This window comes from Panthera onca, chromosome B2, assembly GCF_046562875.1.
Source record: "Panthera onca isolate mPanOnc1 chromosome B2, mPanOnc1 haplotype 2, whole genome shotgun sequence".
Taxonomy (NCBI): domain Eukaryota; kingdom Metazoa; phylum Chordata; class Mammalia; order Carnivora; family Felidae; genus Panthera; species Panthera onca.
Window position 1 is genome coordinate 11,104,347 of NC_138343.1, and position 19,407 is coordinate 11,123,753.

The following is a 19,407-nucleotide window of genomic DNA, read 5'->3' on the forward strand; positions in this document are numbered from 1 at the left end:
GCCCCCTCCCTAACTTGCGCTATCTAAAAATTTTTTTTAATTAAAAAAAAAAAGAAAGAAAGAAAGAAAGAAAAAAAAAAAGAAACTCCATAAGGCTATCAGCAGAAACTTTCCAAGGCAGAAAGGAGTGGCATGTTATATTCAAAGTGCTGAATGGGAAACACCTGTAGCCAAGAATCCTCTATCCAGAAAGACTATCAAGAATGGAAGGAAAGATAGAAAGTTTCCCAGACAAAAACCAAAAGAGTACATGACCACTAATCCAGTCCTGCAAATAATATTAAAGGGGACTCTTTAAGTGGAAAAGAGAGACCAAAAATGACTGTATGAGGGTAGAAAACAGAAATGCAGTTAAAATGAGTATTTCTATTTAAAAAAAAAAAAAAAAGCCAAGAAACACACAAAAGGATATAAAATAAACACACTATACCTAAAACATGGCGAAGATAGGAAAAAAGAATGGTTCAAACCTAAATGACCATCAGCTTAATACAGACTGCTATATGCAGAAGAGGCTATACACAAACCTGATAGTAACCACAAATCAAAAATCACTAACAAATACGCAAAGGATAAAAAGAAATCCAAATAGAGAGCTAAAGAAAACCAGCAAACCATGAAAGAAAGACAAGAAAGGATCAGAGAAAATCTTCAGCAACAGTCACAAAACAAGTAATAAAATGACAATAAATATATGGCCATCAATAACAACATTGAATGTAAATGAACTAAACGCTCTAAGCAAAAGACATAGGTTGGGGCGCCTGGGTGGCTCCGTCAGCCAAGCAGTTGACTGGGGCTCAGATGATGATCTCCTAGTTCGAGAGATCAAGCCCCACATCCGGCTCTATGATGAAAGCACGGAGCCTGCTTGGGATTCTCTCTCCCTCTCTCTCTCTCTGCCCCTCTCACACACGCATGCACTCTCTCTCAAAATAAATAAATTAAAAAAAAAAAAAAAAAGACGAGTTTACAAAATGGATTAAAAAACGAGACCCATGTATATGCTGCCCACAAGATACTCATTTTAGACCTAAAAACACCTGCAGATTTAAAGTGAGGGGATGAAGAAACATCACGCAAATGGATGTCAAAAGAAAGCCAGAGTAGCAATACTTAGATGAAATAGACTTTAAAAGAAAAGAGACAAAGAAGGACACTTATAGCAAAGCAAATAATCCAACAAGAAAATCTAACAATTATAAATATTTATGCACTCAACATAGAAGCACCCAAATACATAAAATATTTAACAAATAGAAAGGAACTGATCGATAATACAAAAATAATAGGGGACTTTAACACCTGACTTACACCAAAGGACAGATTATCTAAACAGAAAATCAACAAGGAAACAATGGCTTTGAATGACACACTGAACAGATGGGTTTGAGAGATATATTCAGAACATTCCATCCTAAAACAGAATACACATTCAGGGTGCTGGGGTGGCTCAGTCAGTTAAGTGTCTGACTTTGGCTCAGGTCATGATCTCATCATTGGTGGGAAGAAGCCCCACGTTGGGCTCTGTGCTGACAGCTTCAGATTCTCTGTCTTCCTCTCTCTGCCCCTCTCCCACTCACGCGCACACTTGCGCGCTTTCTCTCTCTAAAAGAAATAAACATTAAAAAAAAAAACTTTTTAAACAAAAGCCGAATACATGTTCAAGTACACATTGAGCTCTCCCCAGAAGAGATCACATATTGGGCCACAAAACAAGCCTCAACAAATTTAAAATGATCAAAGTCCTATACCATGCATCTTTTCGGACCAGAACACTATGAACCTTGAAGTCAACCACAAGAAAAAATCTGGAAGGAGCACAAATACATGAAGGTTAAATAACATGCTATTACACAATGAAAAAGTACACGGAAACAAATGAAAATGAACATACAATGGTTCAAAACCTTTGGGACACAACAAAAGCAGTTATAAAAGGGAAGTTTATAGCAATGCAGGCTTACTTCAAAAAGCAAGAAAAATCTCAACTAAACAACCTAACCTTGCACCTAAGAGAGCTAGAAAAGGAACAACAAATGAAGCCCAAAGACAGCAAAAGGAAGGAAAGAAAAAAAAAAAAAGATCAGAGCAGAAATAAATGCTACAGAAACTAAAAAACACTATAACAGATCAACGAAACCAGGAGCTGGTTCTTTGAAAAAAACAAAAAACAATACAATTGATAAACCTCCAGCCAAACTCATCAAGAAAAAAAGAGAAAGGACTCGAAGAAATAAATCATAAATGAGAGAGGGGAAACAACCAACATCTTAGAAATATAAACAATTGCAAAATATATTATGGAAAACTACATGCCAACAAATTGGACAACCTCAAAGAAATGGATAAATTCCTAGAAACATATAACCTACCAAAACAGATCCAGGAAGAAATACAAAATTTGAACAGACTGGTTGAATCAGTAATCAAGCAAAGAAATTTAATCAGTAATCAAAAAACTCCCAATAAATAAAAGTCTAGGACTAGATGGCTTCACAGAGGAATTCTTCTACCAACATTTAAAGAAAAGTTAACACCTATTCTTCTCAAATTATTCCAAAAAATAGAAGAGGAAGGAAAACTTCCAAATTCATTCTATGAGGCCAGCTTTACCTGGATTCCAAAACCAGATAAAGACACTACAAAAAAAGACAACTACAGACCAGTATCTGTGATGAACAAAGATGCAAAAATCCTCAACAAAATGCTAGCAAACCAAATCCAACAATACATTTAAAAAATCATTCAGTGCACCTGGGTGGCTCAGTCAGTTAAGCATCCGAATTTGGCTCAGGTCATGATCTCAGAGCTTGTGGGTTCAAGCCCTGCATTGGGCTCTGTGCTGACAGCTCAGAGCCTGGAGCCTACTTCAGATTCTGTGTCTCCGTTTCTCTCTGCCCCTCCCCCGCTCATGCTCGGTCTTTCTCTCTCTCAAAAATAAAACATTAAAAAAAAACCAAACCATTCACCATGATTAAGTGGGATCTATTCCTGGGTTGCAAGGGTGGTTCAGTATGTGTAAACTAATCAACACAATAAATCACACCAGTAAGAAAAAGGGTAAGAACTATATTATCATTTCAACAGATGCAGAAAAATCATCTGACAAAGTACAACATCAACTCATGATAAAAACCCATAACAAAGCTGGTTTAGAGGGAACACAACATAACAAAGGCCATGTATGAAAAACCCACAGCTAACATCATCCTCAATGGGAAAAAACAGAGCTTTTCCCCTAACGTCAGAAACAAGACAAGGATGTCCACTCTCACCACTTTTGATCAACACAGTACTCAAAGTCCTAGCCTCAGCAATCAGACAACAAAAAGAAATGGCATCCAAATCAGTAAGGAAGAAGTAACACTTTCACTACTGGCAGACGACATGATACTATACACAGGAAACTCAAAATACTCTACCAAAAAACTGCTATAACTGATAAATTCATTAGAATCATAGGATACAAAATCAATCTACAGAAACCTGTTACATTTCTATATATCAATAACGAAGCAGCAGAAAGAAAAATTAAGAAAACAATCCCATTTACAACTGCACCAAAAAACAATAAGATGCCTAGGAATAAACCTAAGAAGAAAAAGACCTGTACTCTGAAAATATAAACTACTGATGAAAGAAACTGAAGATGACATAAAGAAATGGAAAGACATCCCATGCCCATGGATTAGAAAACCAAATACTGGGGGCACCCTGGGAGGCTCAGTTGGTTGAATGTCCGACTTCAGCTCACGTCATGATCTCATGGCTCAGGAGTTCGAGCCCTGCGTCAGGCTCTGTGCTGACAACTCAAAGCCTGGAACCTGCTTCGGATTCTGTGACTCCCTTTCTCTCTGCCCCTCCCCCACTCACGTTCTGTCTCTCAAAAATAAAAACAAATATTAAAAAGAAAAACAAAATTGTTAAAATGTCCATACCACCAAAAGCAATCTACAGATTTAATGCAATCTCTACCAAAATACCACCAGCATTTTTTACAGAGCTAGAACAAACAACCCTAAATTTGCATGGAACCACAAAAGACCCCAAACAGCCAAAGCGATCTTGAAAAAGTAAAGCAAAGGCTGGAAGCATCATACTTCCAGACTTCAAATTACACTACAAAGCTGTAGTGATCCAGGCAGTATGGTACTGGCACAAAAACAGACACATGGATCAACAGAACAGAATATAAAAGCCAGAAATGAACCCACAATTATATGGTCAATTAATCTTTGACAAAGCAGTTAAGAATATCCAATGGGAAAAAGACAATCTCTTCGACAAATGGTGCTTAAAAAAAAAGTGGACAGCTACATGCAAAAGAAAGAAACTAGACCACTTTCTTACATCATACACACACACACACCTCAAAGTGCATTAAAAACCTAAATGTAACACCGCAAGCCATAAAAATCCTTGAAGAGAACACAGGCAGTAACTTCTTTGACACTGGCAAAAGCAACATTTTTCTAGATATGTCTCCAGAAGCAAGGGAAACAAAAGCAAAAATAAACTATTGGGACTACATCAAAATAAAAAGCTTCTGCACGATGAAGGAAACAATCAACAAAACTACAAAGCCACCTAATGAATGGGAGATATTTGCAAATGGCATATCTGATAAACAGCTAGATCCCAAACTATATAAATAACTGATACAACTCAACACCCAAAAAATGAATAATCCAATCAAAAATGGGGAAGACGCGAATAGACGTTTTTCTAAAGACGACATACACATGGCCAACAGGCACATGACAAGATGCCCAACATCACTCATCCTCAGGGAAATGCAAATCAAAACTACAATGAGGGGCGCCTGGGTGGCGCAGTCGGTTAAGCGTCCGACTTCAGCCAGGTCACGATCTTGCACTCCGTGAGTTCGAGCCCCGCGTCAGGCTCTGGGCTGATGGCTCGGAGCCTGGAGCCTGTTTCCGATTCTGTGTCTCCCTCTCTCTCTGCCCCTCCCCCGTTCATGCTCTGTCTCTCTCTGTCCCAAAAATAAATAAAAAACGTTGAAAATTTCAGAATGGCTAAAATCAACAACACAAGAAACAAGTGTTGGCAATGATGTGGAGAAAAAGGACCCTCTTGTACTGTTGGTGGGAATGCAAACTGGTGCAACCACTGTGGAAAACAGTATGGAGGTTCCTCAAAAAGTTAAAAATAGAAGTGCCTTATCATCCAGTAATTGCACTACTGGGTATTCACCCAAAAAATACCATAACACTAATGCAAAGGGATACATGCACCCATATGTTTATTGCAGTATTATTTACAACAGCCAAAGAATGGAAGCAGCCCAGTGTCCATCAATAGATGAATGGATAAAGAAGCAGTGGTATATATATGTACACACACACACACACACACACACACAATGGATTAGTACTCAGCCATAAAAAATGAACTCTTGCCATGTGCACAACACAGAGCTTTAGCATATAATGCTAAGCAAAATAAGTCAGAGAAAGACAGATACCATATGATGCCACACATATGTGAAATTTAAGAAAACAATCAAGGAAAAAAAGACACAAACCAAGAAACAGACTCTTAAATGTAAAGAACAAATAGATGATCACCAAAGAGGAGGTAAGTGGGGGGATGGGGATTAAGAGTACATTTATCATGATGAACACTGAGTACTGTATAGAATTACTGAATCACTATATTATATACCTGAACCTAACATACAAAAGAAATAAAACACTAACAAAAATGACACTTTTAAACACTAATTGCCACTTGTCAAAAAACAAAAACAAACAAAAAGACCCTGTACCAACTATATCAGATTCCTAATTGCCCAAACCTATCCATCCATCCATCCCTTCTACCTTGCTAAAAGGATCCTGCTTTTGTTTGCTATTTCAACATGCTCAGTTTTAAAATACTTTCTTCTTTTATCTCTACTGTTGTTCAGAGTAGCTGCATGATCCTGTTCCAGCCAATGAAATGTAAAGAGAAATCTACTGTTGGAACTTTCTGGAAAGCCACTATTACACCAGTAAAAAAGGGTGAAGCTCAGCTGGCACACCCCTCTTGCTCTTTGCCTTTCTCATCTTCTCTGCTTAGAATCTGGATACAATGGCTGATGGTACCACAACCATCTCCTGATGGGACTAGAAACTAGAAGGGAGACCGAACCTGGACAGCCACACCAAGCCTGGACACACGGTTTCCGAACTGATTATAATGAGAAAAAAATAAAATCCTCAGTTAAGCCATTGTAGTTAGGGTTCTGTTATTCATGGACCAATACGATCATCAATACAATAAATGAAAAACTGGGGCGCCGGGGTGGCTCACTCAGTTAAGCGTCTGACTTTGGCTCAGGTCATGATCAGGTCATGGGATCGAGCCCTGTTTGGGATTCTCTCTCTCTGCCCCGCCCCCACTCACTCTTTCTCTCTCAAAATAAACTTTCAAAAAAGATGAGGAAAAAAATACAGTAAATGAAAAATACACACCATCACTACTTACAACTAAATTAACCCATCCATTAATTCAAAAGGAAAACCAACAGAGATCATACCTTAACAGTAGTAGAATTCAATTTCATACCACATCGGTAGGTCCTTGCTATCTGTGAAGTAAGATGGATTTCCTTGGTAAGTTGTCTCCATTTTCTACACTCAGGTTTTGTACATTGAACCTACATGGAAAGTAACATGTCAAGGTCAATGAGTTGGCTAATCTTATGCTAGCATTTCCATCCTCTACCACTCAGTCTGCCATCTTTTCCACCCGATCTGACCAACCTTTTTGCACTAAGTACTTTTTCGCCTCCTTGCATGACCAGCACCCATATAATCCGCTTTTACCGCATAAAGTAAATACTGATTCAATACCAGCTCAGGCACGAAGAAAGCACAAAGGAGATCTAAGTACTGTTGTAATAAAGGCTTTACAGCTTTAACCCAAAGAAATAATCAGAGCTAAATTTAGTCAAAAAGTATGGACATTAAACGGAACTGGATCCTGGAACAGCTTTAAAAAAAAAAAAAAAAAAGACACTAGTGAAAAAAAAAACAATGAAATCCAAATAAATTCTGTAATATAGTTATTGGTACCATACGAATGTTATTTTCTGAGTTCAATATCATGGCTGTTGGGTGATAACATCAGGAGAAACTGGATAAAGGACACATTGGAATTCTGTTACTATCCTTGCAACTTTTCCATAAATTTAAAATTATTCCAAAGTAAAAGGTTTATTTTTTGAGTGTGCAGCTATCCATAAAGTCGAACACCTCCTTCACATACATACAAAAATTCAAAATGGATCAAATACCTAAATGAAGAGCTAAAGTGATAAAACTCTTAGAAGAAAACACAGAAGTCAATCTTAAGGACCTCAGATTTGGCAATGGATTCTTGGATATGACACCAGAAACACAAGCAACAAAAGAAAAAATGGATAAACTGAACTTCAAAATTAAAAATTTTTATGCATCAAAAAACACTATCAAGAAGTAAAAAGGCAACCTATAGGAGAAAATATTTGCAAGTCGTATATCATGAGGGCTTAGGATCCAAAATATATAAAGAACTCTTACAATTCAACAACAAAAGATAAACAACCCAATTAAAAATGGGAAAAAGATGCCTTTTATTTATTTATTTTTTTTGTCTGATTGCTGCATAAAGAAATAAAAAGCATGGGGGAGCCTAAGTGGCTCAGTCGGTTAAGCCTCTGCCTTCAGCTCGGGTCATGATCTTGCAATTCGAGAGGTCAAGTCCCGTGCTGGGTTCTGTGCTGGCAGCACAGAGCCTGGAGCCTGCTTTGGATCCTATGTCTCCATCTCTCTCTGCCCCTCCCCCACTTGTGCTCGCTCTCGCTCTCTCTCACTCTTGCTCTCTCTCTCAAAAAAGTAAATAAGCATTTAAAAGAAGAAATAAAAGGCATCCAAATTGGTAAGGGAGAAGTAAAACTGTTACTACTGGCAGATGACATGATACCATATATAGAAAACTCTAAAAACTCCACCAAAAAACTATTAGAATAAACAAATTCAGTAAAGTTGCAAAATATAAGATTAACATACAGAAATCTGTTGCCTTTCTATATGCTAATTAACGAAGTAGCAGAAAGAGAAATTAAAAAAAAAAATCCCAATTTACAATTACACCAAAAATAAAAATACCTAGGAATAAAGTTAACCAAGGAAGTGAAAGATCTGTACTCTGAAAACTAAGATATTAATGGAAAAAACTGAAGATGACACAAATGGAAAGATATATCATGCTCACGGATTGAAAGAATATTGTCAAAATGTCCATTCTACCCAAAGCAATCTACAGATTTAGTGGAATCTCTACCAAAATACCAACAGCATTTTTCACAGAACTAGAATAATCCTAAAATTTGTATGAAGCCACAAAAGACCTTGAATCCAAAGCAATCTTGAGAAAGAAAAGAACTGGAGGTATCACAATCCCAGATTTCAAGATATACCACAAAGCTGTAGTAATCAAAACACTACGGTACTGGCACAAAAACAGACACACAGGTCAATGGAACAAGATAGAGAGCCCAGAAATAAACCCATGTTTATGTGATCAATTAATCTACAATAGAGAAGAATATACAATGGGGGAAACACAGTCTCTTCAATAAATGTGCTGAGAAAACTGGACAGCTACCTACAAAAGAATGAAACCAGACCACTTTCTCTCACCATACACAAAAATAAACTCAAAATGGGTTAGAGATCTAAATGTGAGACCTGAAACCATAAAACTACTAAAAGAAAACATAGGCAGTAATTTCATGGACATTGGTCTTAGTAACATTATTTATGGATAGGTCTCCTAAGGCAAGGGAAACAAAAGCAAAAATAAACTACTGGGAACACATCAAAATAAAAAGTTCGCACAGTGAAGAAACCATCAACAAAACCCAAAGGCAATCCAGTGACTAGGAGAAGACGTGCAAGTGATACGTCCAATAAAGAGTTAACATCCAAACTATATATAAAGAACTTTTACGACTCAACACCAAGAAAACAAATAACCTGATTAAAAATGGGCAGAGATAGGGGCGCCTGGGTGGCTCGGTCGGTTAAGCGTCCGACTTCGGCTCAGGTCATGATCTCACAGTCTGTGAGTTCGAGCCCCATGTCGGGCTCTGTGCTGACAGCTCAGAGCCTGGAGCCTGTTTCAGATTCTGTGTCTCCCTCTCTCTCTGCCCCTCCCTGTTCATGCTCTGTCTCCCTCTGTCTCAAAAATAAATAAACGTTAAAAAAAAAAATTAAAAAAAAAAATGGGCAGAGAACCTGAACAGACATTTTTCCACAGATGACATACAGATGACCAACAGACCCATGAAATGATGCTCAACATCAATCATCATCAGGGAAATACAAATCCAAACCACAATGATATCACCTTAAGCCTACGAGGAAGACTAGTATTAAAAAGTCAAGAAATAGGGGCACCTGGTTGGCTCAGTCAATTAAGCATCCAGCTCTTGATCTGGGCTCAGGTCATGATCTCACGGTTTGTGAGTTCGAGCCCCACATCAGGCTCTATGCTGACAGTGTGGAGCCTGCCTGGGATTCTCTCTCTGCCCCTTCCACTCCCACTCCCTCAAAAGAAAAAAAAAAACAAAAAAAAAACACACACCAAAAATAACGTAAATAGTAAGTGTTGGTGAGGATGTGGAGAAAAGGGAACACTCATGCACTGTTGGTAGGAATGTAAATTGGGGCAACCACTGTGGAAAATATATGAAGTTTCCTCAAAAAATAAAAAATCAAAATACCATATGATCCAATAATTCCACTACTAGGTATTTACCCAAAGAAAATGAAAACATTAATTTGAAAAGATACATGCACCCCTATGTTTACTGCAGTCTTGTTTACAATAACCAAATTATGACAGCAACCCAAGTGTCAATCAATAGATGAATGGAGAAAGAAGATGTGGTGTAGGGGGTGCTTGGGTAGCTCAGTTGGTTAAGCATCTGACTCGATTTCAGCTTAGGTCATGATCTCATGGTTCGTGAGATCAAGCCCCACATCAGGCTTTGCAGTGGCAGCGTGGAGCCTGCTTGGGATATATTCTCTCTCTCTCTCTCTCTCTCTCTGCCCCTCCCCCACTCTCACATGCTTGCACACTCTCAAAATAAAATAGATGATGATGTGGGATATATATATACAATAGAACACAGCCATAGAAAACAATGAGTCTCTGCTATTTGTAACAACATGGATGAACTCAGCATTGTGCTAAGTGAAATAAGTCAGAGAAAGACAAATACTGTATAATCTTGCTTATATGTGGAACCTACAAAATAAATGAATCACAACAACAACAAAAAGAGATTCAAATACAGAGAACTGCTGGTCGCCAGAGGGAGGTGGATACAGGGATGGGCGAAATAGGTGAAGGCAACTAAGACCTACAAACTTCCAATTATTAGTTAAGTCACAGAAACGAAATGTACAGCATAGGGAATCAATAATATTTCAAAATGGACACAAGACTTACAGTTATTTCTCCAAAGATGATAAATAAATGACCAACAAGCACACACACAAAAAATGCATTAGTCGTTACAGAAATCAAAACCACAGCAAGACACCCCGCGAGGGGTATCTGTCACTCACACCCACTACGATATGTAGAACCAAATTAATGGGAAACGAGAGTTAGTGAGGATATGGTGAAATCTGAAGCCTCATGCACTACCGCTGGGAACGAAGACAGTACAGCAATCTGCTACGGAGAAGAGTCTACAAGTCCCTCAAAGAGTAAAACATAGAATTACCATATGACCCAGCAATTTTATTCCAAGGTATATATGTACCAAACAGAACTGAAAGCAGGTAATTCAAATATTCACACACAAATGTCCACAGCAGCAACTACTTGCAATAACAAAAAGGTGACAACAACCCAAATGTCATCAGATAAACGGATAAATAGAATCTGACCACCCCACACTATGGAACATCACCCATGAAAAGGAATGAAGTACAACATAGGTAAACCTCAAAAACGTTATGCTCTGAGAAAGAAGCCAGTCACGAAAGGTCACGTGCTGCATGATTCCTTTACGTAAAACATCCTAAAGAGGTAATCCATAAAGATCAGGGGCTGTCAGGAGCTGCGGGAGCGGAAATGGAAGGGGACTGCTTGATGGGCACAGGTTTCTTCTGTGAACGATGAAGAGGCTTTGCAATTAGTATTTGGTTGCACAGCACTGTCAGTGTAATAGATGCCTCTACACTGTGCACTTTAAAATAGTTTAGGGACGCCTGCTTGGCTCAGTGGAACAGCATGCGACTCCCGGTTCCAGCGTTGTGAGTTTGAGCCGCATGTTGGGTATAGAGGTTACTTAAATAAAACTTAACGAAAGAATAGTTAAGTTTGTTATGTGAGCTTTGCATCAATAAAAAAACTTTTAGGGGCGCCTGGGTGGCTGAGTCAGTTGAGCGTCCAGCTCATCATCTCATGGCTCGTGGGTTGGAGCCCCACATCAGGCTCTGTGCTGACAGAGCCTGCTTGGGATTCTCTCTCTCTCCCTCTCTCTCAAAATAAATAAATAAACGTAAAAAAGTAATTAATAAATCTTAAGTGTACAAGAGAAACTCAGAGTTACCTATATTTTAAAAATTAGCCATTTATTAAATGATGGTGTATTTACCTAATAATATACACAATCATTAAAATATATCTTCAAGCATGGCTACATGGAAAAGTAATATAAAGTTAATAAACTAAATACTACAAAAAATTATACACAAAGTATGATTTTTAACCTAATTAGGATTTGTGTATAAAAGTATGCAACTGTGCTTCAACATACACATAAAAATATGAACAGAAAAAAAAGATTTGAGAGATGTGTATCAACTGGTGGCAGTTTTAGTTTAGTTTCTTCTTTATAGTAAGTGAATTATCTAAGTTTTCTACAAAAACAAAAAAGGTGATACGCTTTAAGACACAGAAAGAAGAGTAAGTGTAATAATAGAAAGATATCCTAAAAAATCAGTATTTTCATCCATTCTTGCCTTTGGCTCCACAAATGTTTTCCAGCACAATAAAGCATTATATTTTTTTTTACCCAGTACGGGAGCTGCTGGTCTGCCATGAAAGCTTTGGGGCTAGGTTCGGTTTTCCCGTTGCTAGTCCATATTTTTTTCCAGGTAGTATATTTGTCATATCCATCCTTATGGCTGAAAAAATAAATAAAAATAAATATATCAAGCTAGAAGTTCACCAGGTTTTCAAAAACAGGAAGCAGGTTATGAAGTCTTACGTAAAGGATTTAACTAGCCCTGTCATTAAGAAGGGGGAAAGTTACCTTGGTGCCCTTCAAACAGGCTGTCGGGAAGGGTGAGGTCCTTCCAGTTTAGTATCGAAAACTATTAAGAAGGGATGACTTCTTCAGCACAAGGTCCAGCACCTTGTAGTCGTCAGCATCCTCCCCAAAATCTCTGCACCCATGCCCGGTCACAGAATAGCAAAGCAGTGCCCACATTTTTCACAACTTGCAGAGTGAAAACAATGACTATCTCACAGCAGATACTTTCTGAGCCCTGAGTGTGCACGCACATAAGCACGCACACAGCAAACTACTGCATCGAAATTCTGGCACGGCTGTAGTTGGCATGGTTGGAATGGGGGAGTAACTCAGTAAGCCTGTGGGCTCCGTCTTAACTGCCTGACCCCTTCCGCCTCCCCCACCACTCCCACCACCGTGCCCTCCACCATGGAAACCTCCAACAATTAGTGAACAAACCTTCTGTAGTAATGGTCAAAGCATTCATTACAGAAATGTTCCCCACAGGAGAGGTGATACCATCGGGACGTGTAACCATTTTTGGCACATCTGAAAATAGCAAAGACGCGCAGCTTTGGTGATGAGTAAGCATTTCTTCTCCCTTTTTAAACACGTGTATTAAGCACATTCTACAAGCCCATTTTGTGCGATCTCCACTTAGAATCCTAACAACCGGGGCGCCTGGGTGGCGCAGTCGGTTAAGCGTCCGACTTCAGCCAGGTCACGATCTCGCGGTCCGTGAGTTCGAGCCCCGCATCGGGCTCTGGGCTGATGGCTCGGAGCCTGAAGCCTGTTTCCGATTCTGTGTCTCCCTCTCTCTCTGCCCCTCCCCCGTTCATGCTCTGTCTCTCTCTGTCCCAAAAATAAATAAAAAAACGTTGAAAAAAAAAAAAATTAAAAAAAAAAAAAAAAAAAAAAAAAGAATCCTAACAACCAAGAGTTGATGACAGGGGAAACTGAAAGGATGTTTCATCCATGATACACGGTGAGGGCATAGGGGCTCAGATTCACAGTTACCTAACCCAGACCCCAGAAGGACCCGGGGCTTCGAAGTTTTACCAAGACTCCCCGGAGCAATGATAGAGTTTTATGACATGATACAAGGGGTGTCACTGTGCTTCCTGCAAGCTTCACGTGTATGAAGGAGACAAGTGCAGTCTCTGGCAATAACATATGGCCCCAATACTGAGTAGTGAACAAATCCGGCCAGCTGGAATCTGACCATCAAGCAAATGTATCTGGCAAACGTAACCTGTCAAACAGCCAATAATGTCGCCAAAGAATGAAATACAATGCTGCAGTGAACGCGAACACCAGCACCTCTGTGTGACTAGAAAATAAAAATGGGGATTTGTTTGCCAGGTTTTATGGAATCTGAAGCCTTATCTGAAGACTCTTCTCTGGAAGTAAAAGGTCATGCTTGGGTCATCCCAATAAAAATGGCAAGAGTGCTGGTGGCTTCATGGTTTCAGTGAGACCCGTATATGTCCGCTGGAAGAGGAGACAGGTTATCTGAGGAGGAGAGGAAGCACAGGGAAAGTATCCATGTGCTGGGCTCCCAGGGGAGCCCATGGTCTGCCCTCCAGTGTCCCCACCCCACCCTCAACCCCCAGGAGCAATACGGCCATGGTGCATGGGACCCGAGGACACTGGCCACTGCGTAGAGCTTCTACATCTAGGTCGAGCAGAGGAAGCATACAGGGGGACTGTCTCTATTCTTAAAGGACTTATGCTACCTATCTCTATCTTTAGGAAAACCATCTTGGAAGATGATGTTCCCACCAAGAATGCTCTCCTGAGCAGGAATGGGAGGCTGACACACCCCATCCACACCGACCTTTCAGAAGCACTTGCAAAGCACACGGGACACGCTACTGTGCAGCCTGACTTTTCACATCTCCTGTATTTCTTCTCTGAACTGCCATCTTCATCCTCGTCTGTTGTCTCTGTTGCTTTCTTCTTGGCCTGAAGAAGAACCAGCTGTGAGGTTACAATTTCCCCAGAAGGGCGAGGAGTGAAGGAGGTAGAAGGCTTTTACTACTGAAATAACTTCCACCTTATGAAAATCAACAACGTCCTGGCAGCAGGAGAAGGGCTGATAAGACAGCAACTTCCCTGAGACAGCAGAGTGCAAGTAATTCACGGACAGGCTAGAAATACACAAGAAGCACTTGAACGACAGGTCTCTGAGGAGAAAACTAAAACACACTCGAGCCGGAGCACCTGGGTGGCTCAGTGGGTTAAGTGGCCGACTCTTGATTTGGGCTCAGGTCATGATCTTGAGGTTCATGAGATCGAGCCCTGTGTTGGGCAGAGCCTGCTTGGGATTCTCACTCTCCCTCTATCTGCCCCTCCCCTGCTCTCTTTTTTTCTTTCTCAAAATAAATAAATATTTTAAGAAAATAAGACAATAAATAAAACACGTGAGCCTTTCTCAGGAAAAGCTGTACTGGTCAAAATAAAAGACACTCTCAGGCTTTCTTTAATTAGAGCAGTTATATACCCTCAGCACTGCCAATAAAAAAAAAATTGAATAATTGTATTATCTTTTTTAAGTTTTTGTATTTAAGTAATCTGTACACCTAACATAGGGCTCGAACTCACAACCCCGAGATCAACAGTCACATGCTCTTCCAATTGAGCCAGCCCCCCAAAATTGAGTAATTTTAGAAAAAGAATTGCATCATTCAATATTTTTCTTTAAAGACAAAACAAAACCGTAGAAAAGAGATGGCTGCAAGGAACCCGCCAACGGCACCCAACCAGCTCCAAGCTGAAGTCCAAGTTCCTGTGAACGACACCACGCCAAGCATGATCTGGCCGCAGCTCATATCCTGGGAGCAACCACACAGCTGCGATTCTCTGAACAGCCCATGCTGATTCACACTCTACCCCTTTGTCTTTGCAGTTCCTCCGCCAGATGTACCGTTTTTCTACACGCTAGCCCTTTATCACACTGTGCTGTGATCGTTCCGAGGGGAATTTCTCCACTAGGCTTCAAGTTCCTTGAGGACTGAAAAGACATCTTTTCCTCTCTAATACTTCAGCCCAAATCGTCACAATCTCGTGTGCTCAAAACAGGTGCATCGTGGGGTGCCAGGATGGCTCAGTTGGCGGAGCGTGCAGCTGTGACTTTAAGCCCCACACCGGGTGTGGAGAGTACTTACAACCAAACAGGTGCACTGAGTGAACAAATGAGCGGTACCTGCCTACCGGAGCTCCTCAAAGGCAGGCTATCTGGAGAATGATCAAAAGATGCCTTTTTCTTTGTCCTCCTCCGAGGGGTCGCCATTGTTTCAGAAAATCTTCAAAAAAAAAAAAAAAAAAAAAATTAAATGAGTAAATAGTAACGCTTTTGAGCCTCCGGAGCAAATTTATTATCCAGTTTACTAGGTAAGAGCATACGCTCCGCAGTTAGACTGCCCTGGTGTGAAGCCACTGCTTTCAAACTACTTAATCTAAGACCTAGCCTCGGTGTTCCCGTATATAAAATGGGCACAGCAAGAGTGTACCCCACAGAAGTGGTGCGAGCAGTTAAGATAATCTATTAAAGCACCTGACCTGGCATATTGTAAGTACTGTACTCGATAAATGTTGTCCGTTACTAACATATACATTTCAAAGTATAAAAATAAGAAACACACCAATGACCAATAAACCAATTACACTACTGTTTGTAAAATTCAGTGAGTAAAACCACCTGAATTTTGTCTGTTCCATTCCTCTCTCCCTTACTATATATCTTCTTAGTAATTCCTGAATTTTGATCTTCTACTTCACAAAGAAAACTCATTGGTTCCCTCTCAGTAAAATCTCAGGCACGCTGTCCAGTCATTACTGCATTTAGGAATCTAGGTTAAACAGTCACTGGTATCTTCTACTAGAAAAATTTATGAGCTCTCAAACTAGTCTAATAACTAGCATGGTTAAACAAGCACTAAGAACAAAAGTCTCTAAGAAAAACAATGCATAGTCATCATGAAAGATTAAGAATTATCAAATTAGTATTTTTAATTAAATTAAATAATGAAAAATGCTTAAAGTACTCAATAACATATTCTACAATTAACACACAATTCCTTCCCTGATCCATCATATTACTACACACACACACACACACACACACACACACACAATAATAGTATGAAAAATAGGACATATCTATGGGTAAGAAATTTGAAAGTGGAAAAGTGTTATCATAAGATACAAATTCCTCAAACATAATCTTCATCTTGGATAAAAGCTTTGAGGGCCTTGTGATCCTACTGTTTTGTATCCGTGAATTATACTAACATTCATAAGAGCATTTTTCACAGATTACTAACATCATGTGTGACAACACCAACTCTCAGGAATCTTGACGTCAGTGTTACAGATGACTTTCCTCTGACTCGGTCTTCACTTTCTCAAAACCATTAGTTATGAACACATAATCTCTATACATATTCTGAAATGCATTACAGTTAAGCATCAAATAAGTTGCCTTTTGGTTCTACACCACTCGTTATACCACTGGATAACGCCCTAATAATGTTAGAAGAACTACTGTCTACCTGTAATTCTTATACCCAAAAGCTTTCTGGATCACGTTTATATTTTCAAAAGGCTGTCTACGCTAATAAATCTCTTTATGTAATATGTACATCCTATGTTATTCATAAAAAAAGCCACAGATAAAGCACTTGTAAATATGTACATAGAATATATAAACGTATGGAACATGTAAGGATTACAGCAAAAATATTGGAGTCTAATGTCGGGTTTAGGAACATCAGTATCATCAGCCTAGTTCCATGCAGCATTTGGCTCTATCACCTAGAAATACCAGCATTCTCCAAAGTAAGGATAGTTTCTGGAAACTTCAACAAACATTTTAATCCAACTGTGTACTGGAAAATATGTATTTAGTTGCAATGAAAAATTATACAATTCAAGAAATGGTTAAAAGGAAATGAAAACACTGGCTATAAAAGCCATTGTTAAGTCTGTTGTCGAGAAAAAAACATAAGTGATGATTTTTTAGTGTTACTACATTTTCAACTTTAATCACAGAATTAACAGTGATACACCCTCGTCCTTTTCTGACATGGTCAGCTCTGTGTCTTCACTGTTACTGGATTCTTGAGGCTTAAGATGAAGGGAAAATTTTTTAAGTTGGAAAGGCTACAGCTTTTGTGCTTTAAATATAATGTTAGAAACACTGATCGCAAGTGCTAACGAATTAGTACGCTGAAAATGCTCTCACCTGGTTTTTCAAACTGATAAACACATCTAACTTTATCAATTTGTTTCATGTTTAATATAATTACATAAGCATATATTTCTAAATTTAAATTTATTGCTTTGGTTTTCTTTTAACATGACAAAAGGATGAAAAAAGTGAGGGGCTTTTGCGGGGATAAATAAATGGATATATCTATCAGTGTCTAGATTTCTATTTTAATAATTCCCAAGGTTTTTTTCTGAGGTAGTCTATTGAATATTTAAAAAAAAAAAAAAAAACCCACAGGATTCACAAAAATCTGAATCCAAAAGACTTTTGATTGAAATAAAAATTTACAGCGGCATCAGCACAATTTCTAAAAATAAGATAAACTACCAGAAACTTCTTCAGAGGCAACAGAAACAAGAACTGCCCTCAGGGTCATTTAAAACAAGGTAGGCCTAGCACCTTACTGCACCCACGCCAATCAAATTTTCCGAAATATGGATCCAGTCCAGTTGCCTGAATGCTTTAGGGACTACTTTCACCGCCTGAAAGACCATTTAATTACTGGTAGTCATTTTCTCGTGTACCTCCTGAAGATACCTTCTTCCCGCCCCCTTTCTTCCACTACAATAGAGTTTTGGTTTTTGTTTTTTTTTAAAGCCACCAAACAAAACGCAGAAGCCCTGGGTCGTGTGCATACCTGTGGAGTGACGGAGCTCCCCAAATGGAGTGGTCTGGGGACTCCCGCACCCCACCCCGGGGAGGGCTGGGCCTCCAGCTGGCTAGATTCCACAGTACGGAACCCTAACTTTCTACAGCTGGGCCTGCCTCTCTTCCTTCCTCTTTCACCTGCCAGCTGCCAGGCTGTTGACTAACAGCTACCCCAACCCCGGCCGCCCCCACCGGGTCCCCGGGCCCGGAGCAGTTACCCCAGCAACCTGGCAATGCCGCTCGTGTCTGAACGCGTGGTGGCTGCGCCGGGAAGATTCCTACAACACCTGCAGGGCTGTGAGGGCGCCCCGCCGCCACACCTCGGCTGGGAAGGACGAGCCAGGGAGTTCCTACCCCCGGAGTGTGGGCTCGCCGCCGGCGGCAGACGCTCCCCAGGTGACAGGGCTCTGACAGTCCCCAGGAGAGACCCCCAACGTTCCCGGCGCCAGCTGCAGCCGCCTCGCTTTCCGAAAAGCTTTCTCGTCTCTTCTCCAAAGTCGGAGAAGCAACAGCCTCCGGGGCTCACCTTTGCGCCGGAAAGGTGCAAGGAGTCGGGGGGAGAAGGCACCGCTGCACAGAAAGGAAGCGTTGTAGGGGGGGATTAGGTAAGACCCTCAACCCCGCGACGGATCCGGGAACCCGGTCGCTGCAACACTCCAGCCCGGGAATCCCCCCCCCCACCCCGTCCTCGGACCCCGCACGCCCTTTCCAATCCGGGGAGGGCGCCGGCAGCCCCCGGCGCACCGGTCCACCTCCCACCGGGGCGAGGGGCGCTGCACGAGGGGAGAGAGGCAGCTTGCACCCCAGCCAAAACGCTTTGTGCGGAGCTGTCACCCGAAATCCGCCGCCGCCCCCGCGCCCGCCCCCGGAGCCGCGTGCCCCACACCTGGGAGCGCAGGCGAGACGCCGCACGCCGGCCCGGGCTGCCGGCGCCTCTCCGGAGCCGCGCGCTGCGCGCACAGGGCAGCACGATCCGCGCCGCGAGCCGCAGCCCCCGCTCGGCCGCCGCCGCCGCCGCCGCTTCCGCCCCTGTCACGGCGTGACCCGGAGTGGGAGGAGCCGGCGGGACCAGGGAGGAGTAGGGTCCCCGCCTTCGCCTTTGCCGCGGCGCTGGCCCCGCCCTGGCCATTTCCGCCGCTGCGCAAGCCGGGGCGCCTGGGGCGGGGGGCGGGGTCTGGACTCC

The 19,407-nt window shown here is 41.1% G+C and overlaps 1 protein-coding gene across 4 annotated transcripts in view; it reads right to left on the minus strand.

Annotated features, from left to right (window-relative positions):
- Positions 1-19,295, minus strand: part of KDM1B (lysine demethylase 1B) — a 62,819-nt gene extending 43,524 nt beyond the window's left edge. The window contains exons 1-7 of one of the 4 annotated variants that reach the window (XM_078446601.2): positions 19,111-19,295; positions 18,751-18,794; positions 15,510-15,609; positions 14,142-14,269; positions 12,764-12,853; positions 12,086-12,197; positions 6,545-6,664 (exon numbers count right to left, since the gene is read on the minus strand). In XM_078446601.2, the coding sequence (XP_078302727.1) occupies positions 6,545-6,664; positions 12,086-12,197; positions 12,764-12,853; positions 14,142-14,269; positions 15,510-15,596 (537 nt within the window). In that variant the 5' untranslated portion in view covers positions 15,597-15,609; positions 18,751-18,794; positions 19,111-19,295. Of the gene's footprint in view, positions 1-6,544; positions 6,665-12,085; positions 12,198-12,763; positions 12,854-14,141; positions 14,270-15,509; positions 15,610-18,442; positions 18,795-19,110 lie in introns of all 4 variants that reach the window. The other 3 variants (XM_078446604.2, XM_078446602.2, XM_060614704.3) reach the window with 3 other exon arrangements.
- Positions 19,296-19,407: the final 112 nt, after the last annotated feature.